The 4,603-nt window shown below is 47.2% G+C and overlaps 1 protein-coding gene across 3 annotated transcripts in view; it reads right to left on the minus strand.

The window, feature by feature from the left end:
• Positions 1-4,398, minus strand: part of LOC119387479 (cathepsin B) — a 48,818-nt gene extending 44,420 nt beyond the window's left edge. Inside the window, exons 1-2 of one of the 3 annotated variants that reach the window (XM_049413524.1) lie at positions 4,231-4,398; positions 3,036-3,245 (exon numbers count right to left, since the gene is read on the minus strand). In XM_049413524.1, coding sequence (XP_049269481.1) covers positions 3,036-3,245; positions 4,231-4,383 — 363 coding nt within the window. In that variant the 5' untranslated portion in view covers positions 4,384-4,398. The remainder of the gene's footprint in view (positions 1-3,035; positions 3,246-4,230) is intronic. The other 2 variants (XM_049413526.1, XM_049413525.1) reach the window with 2 other exon arrangements.
• Between the last annotated feature and the right edge of the window lie 205 nt (positions 4,399-4,603).

The raw sequence follows: 4,603 nt of genomic DNA on the forward strand, positions 1-4,603 counted from the left end.
ATTCCTACCGTTTGAGCAAGGTTAAAGAGAGAATAAGATCCAAAAAATCTCTGGAATGACGCGAAGGTGCAGTGATGTTGACCCAATCGATGTCTGGAAAGTTGAAATCACCGCAAACCATGAGGTTTGCGCTGGGAAACTGATTCTGCATATCAAGTAGAGTACTGCTTAGGTCGTCAATGAAGGAGCGATCAGAATCAGGTGGTCGGTAGCAGGCTATGATAATAGTGGTGCGATGAGCAAGTGATATGTTCACACAAAGGATTTCGCTTTTAGACATTTTTGCAACGGGAGAAGAAACCAGGGTATCCTTAACAAGAACCATCACGCCACCTCCCCTGCGATCAAGTCTGTCACGCCGAAAAAAAGAGAAAGATTGCTTATCTTGCAAAAGTTCAGCATTGCGTATATCACTTGTGAGCCAAGTTTCAGTAAAGATGGCGATATCGGTGCGGTTGTCATCCAATATAGCTTCAACAGCGTCTTTCTTTGGGAAATAGCTTCGTATATTTGTTAGTAAAACCGATATCGATTTATCTCTTGAGGGAGGGGTAGCGCGCGTGGCGGCCCTCAAAGGGAGGTGCGCAAAAGACATGGGCAATGTCTTTTCGATGACTTTGCGTTTGCTACCGTCACTCTGGTGACGTTAAAGACAGATTACATACTTTGCACGAGGCACGGGGTATTCGAGCTTGCTCGACTAGTCGTATACGACGTTACCTTAGCCGCGCGTGCCAGAAGAGCTCGTAAGAATGAATGAATGTGACCTTTATTGAAATAAAAGGACGACTCTTGGTCGCTGTTGGGGATAAGGTGGGAAAGGGGTAAGGGGATTAAAGGGTGATGAACATCTTCACGTCACGTCCTCGCACGAATCAGTCGGCCTCTCCTACACCACTCGAAACAGGCCACTTTGACTACCGTATCTTGCGAGAGCTTTTTGGGCTTCATGGTCTGACTGTATTAAGTTACGTAGGGCTGTCATGTCGGCGTGCAGCAGGTGTTCAATGTGGCGTCTGCCTTTTGAGAAAGCTGCGCATGTCCAAATGAGATGTTCTAAATCTGCTCGGCACAGCCTCTGACAGTGTGTGCATCGCGTAGAAATATTTTCACTCGAAGGTCGGGTAGCTTGCTGCCAGTTGTCTAGTATGTGTGGTGTGTATGCAGAGTTAGCCATAACTTGTTAAGAAGATTTCTTGTTGACGAGTATACCCACCCTTGTCATTTAGTATGCGCGGTCGGTTGTAGCTTCTAATAGTCTGTTTTTGCTGTCTGCTTTCATTTTAGGTGCGAAGTAATGCATCAGTGCTTGCTAGGAGAGCCTTCTGCCAGATCTTAATATAGTGGATTTTGGTCTTCCGGGTTTGGCGAGGAACTGGGGTGTGGGGAAGTGTATATGTGATCAGCCCACCCGCTTGAGCGGCGACCGCATGAGCGGCTGCGTTTCCCCCGTCCGTGCCAGTGTGCCCCGGTATCCAGAGAATTTCAACATTTGAAAAAACGCGCAATACTTCGTCGGCGCTTGGTGTAGACTTGTCGCCTGATCAGAAGGCCATCATCCATCCGACGTTATGCAGAAAGTAACGTTACGAAGATACTGCAGAATGGTTTGCTGAAGGGCTAGTTGGTACATGTTGATGGTACTTTGAAGGAAAAAACGGCGCGACACGAGGCAGAAGTCACGTTGGTGTCTCCCCTTGTCATGGTGTTCTTAACGAGTGATGTACCTTATTTTGTTACCTTTACCATATATATTTTATTGCCGCTATAAACTGAACTCGGTTGATAGTCAGCGCTCGCGCTGTATACTACCGAAAAAGGTTATGGCCGATGTCGATGGATAGATTATTCGTTTAGAAGTGTGTATTGTTTTACTCTGCGCTCATATCTGACTTAGTTCAGGAGGAAATGGCCATTGAAGGTCACGCAACAGCACTTCCCGGTGATTCCTGTGACACGGTCTCGTCTGAGTAGCACGCGTGCGTTCAAGTGCGGTCGCGAGTGCACCTGTCCAGAGCACGTCATTACGAAGTTTTTACTGCTTTGCGAGCCACCGAGTTCGTGCGCTTTCTTTAATAATACCTCTGCAAAAGACGTTTGCGTGTTTCTTTATTTTTACGCAGAGCGTGTGTCGCAAACTCCCTGATGCCGTTGATCTATCTATCTATCTATCTATCTATCTATCTATCTATCTATCTATCTATCTATCTATCTATCTATCTATCTATCTATCTATCTATCTATCTATCTATCTATCTATCTATCTATCTATCTATCTATCTATCTATCTATGTCGCACGATTTTATCACCAATTCTTCTCTTCCCCAGCGCAGGCTAGCAAACCAGTTGTAGTGACATGATTAACCTGCCCGCACCATTATTGATTTCCCTTGTGGTGCCTCCTCAAGCTTCCGCGTATTGATGTTGTCATCAGCCCACAGCTTGTTGTCCAGGGCAAACGTGGAAGCTTCATTAGCTCCCGAGATGGCTTCGCCTTATCTCAAACAGCGGCGACCAAGTCTGATGCAAGTCATCATGTGAGAGCACCGACGCTACGCGTGTTGGATCGAATACACGCACGTGTTGCGGATAGACGCGAAGATCGTCTGCCTGTAGGTCATCCCCAACTCGTCGTTGCGAAACGAGACATTAGACGTGTTTGCTTGCTTTCTTTCTCTCTTTCTTTCTTTCTTTCTTTCTTTCTTTCTTGATGGAGGCGAAAATGTTTGAGGCCCGTGTACTTAGATTTAGGTGCACGTTAACGAAACCGAGGTGGTCGAAATTTCCGGAGCCCTCCACTACGGCGTTCCTCATAATCATATCGTGGTTTTGGGACGTTAAACTCCAGATATTATTTATTTATTTATTTATTTATTTATTTATTTATTTATTTATTTATTTATTTATTTATTTATTTATTTATTTCCATGGTTAATCTAACTGTTAGCGGGGTGTTCGCAATATGTGGACGTTGCCGTTCCTTGGGAAAGAGACAGCTATATAGCAAGCGAAATGTGGAGGGAAGTGTACTCACCCAGCATGATCCGCAGGAGCCTTGGTCCCGAATCTCGCCAATGGTGGTGCACTCGGGCCAGTTTTCTCTAGAGTCGAAGTTCTCCGGCAAGGGACCGAGTGAACTGAGGTCCAATGCCCGCTCGGGCAGCCGGTACCGATGGTTCTCCGGGGACACTCCGAGGAGGCTACGCACGTACTCGGGATCTTCGAAGCCAGGGTTACGGCCAGCCTGCATACCAAAACAGAAAGAGAGAGAAAACGTTTGTGCGTGCGTGCGTGTGCGTGCGTGCGTGTGCGCGTGCGTATGTGTACACGCGCGTGCGAGGATTATAAATGCCGTAAACGTAACGCTCTTAAGCATAAGCAACAAACGGTTAAGACGAGAACAGAGGCGGTGACAAATGCTCACCTAATGGTAATTATTCTAGTGAGGTTCAATAACATACATCACAGTATCTAACTATCTTCGTTCTAACCCTTTCTGCTTTCTTCATTCAAGCCTCTATGTAGCCAGGGGGAGGGGGGGGGTTGGAGGTTCAACCCCCCCCCCCTGAAATTTCTCAATTTTGCTTGCGCATATATACACGCACACATACAAACGCACGCACGAACACACAAAGTATGGTTAACCTCCCCGCCCCCCCCCCCCCGCCTGAAAGAAATTTCTGGCTACGCCCCTGCTTTATTTAAATATTTTGTTTCCTCTGCCTGTAACGACCCCGGCTCTGTCACCTTTGTGTTGTTTCTTTTTTTCATAAATACTCGAAATGTAATTTGCCTATCTCGACTGCTGTATATATATATAACATCCAGGGGCGTAGCCAGAAATTTTTTTCGGGGGGGGGGTTCAACCATACTTTATGTATGTTTGTGCGTGCGTTTGTATGTGTTCGTGTATATATACGCAAGCAAAACTGAAAAATTTCGGGGGGGGGGGGTTTGAAACCCCCCAACCCCCCCTTGGCTACGCCCCTGATAACATCTTCTCTAGGGCAGGGTATAGAAGACACTATATCTTCTTGCTCACTTTCTATACGTCCTTATGCGTATCACTTTCTCTCTCTCTCTCTCTCTCTCTCTCTCTCTCGCTTTGTACAGGTGCGTCCGACCAGTCGTCGAAGAGAGAACTCTGAATACATCGCAAAACCTTTTCAAGCCAGTTGTGCCGTTAACGGTCAAGCAGCTCGATCTTCGCTTCTTTGAGCGGGCCTTACCTTCCAAGTAGTGTTGAGGTAGTTTATGTACTGGATCATCTTGTCGGAAAAGGCGTCCGTCTCACCCGGAATCAAGTAGCGGTCGCGCCAGGCATTCTGGGACACCCCGAAGGCGACGATCGAGAGAAGGATGACTATCACCGACTTGTGCATCTTCGCTAGATGGAAGTCACTGTCCTAGGTGGTTGATCGTTCTTCAAAGGTCACAAATACCGTCGCGGAGTTCACGACGATCGACGTAGTAGTCCTGTGGATATATCAGGCTCAAGTCGGGGCCGACGGCCTTGTCGAAGGTGCAGTGGTGTCCCTTTAGTCGGGACGAAAGCTGTGTCCGCCGTACCAGACGGTCTCGAAGTCTGAGAATCGGGGGTGC

This window comes from Rhipicephalus sanguineus, chromosome 3 (assembly GCF_013339695.2).
Source record: "Rhipicephalus sanguineus isolate Rsan-2018 chromosome 3, BIME_Rsan_1.4, whole genome shotgun sequence".
Classification (NCBI taxonomy): Eukaryota; Metazoa; Arthropoda; class Arachnida; order Ixodida; family Ixodidae; genus Rhipicephalus; species Rhipicephalus sanguineus.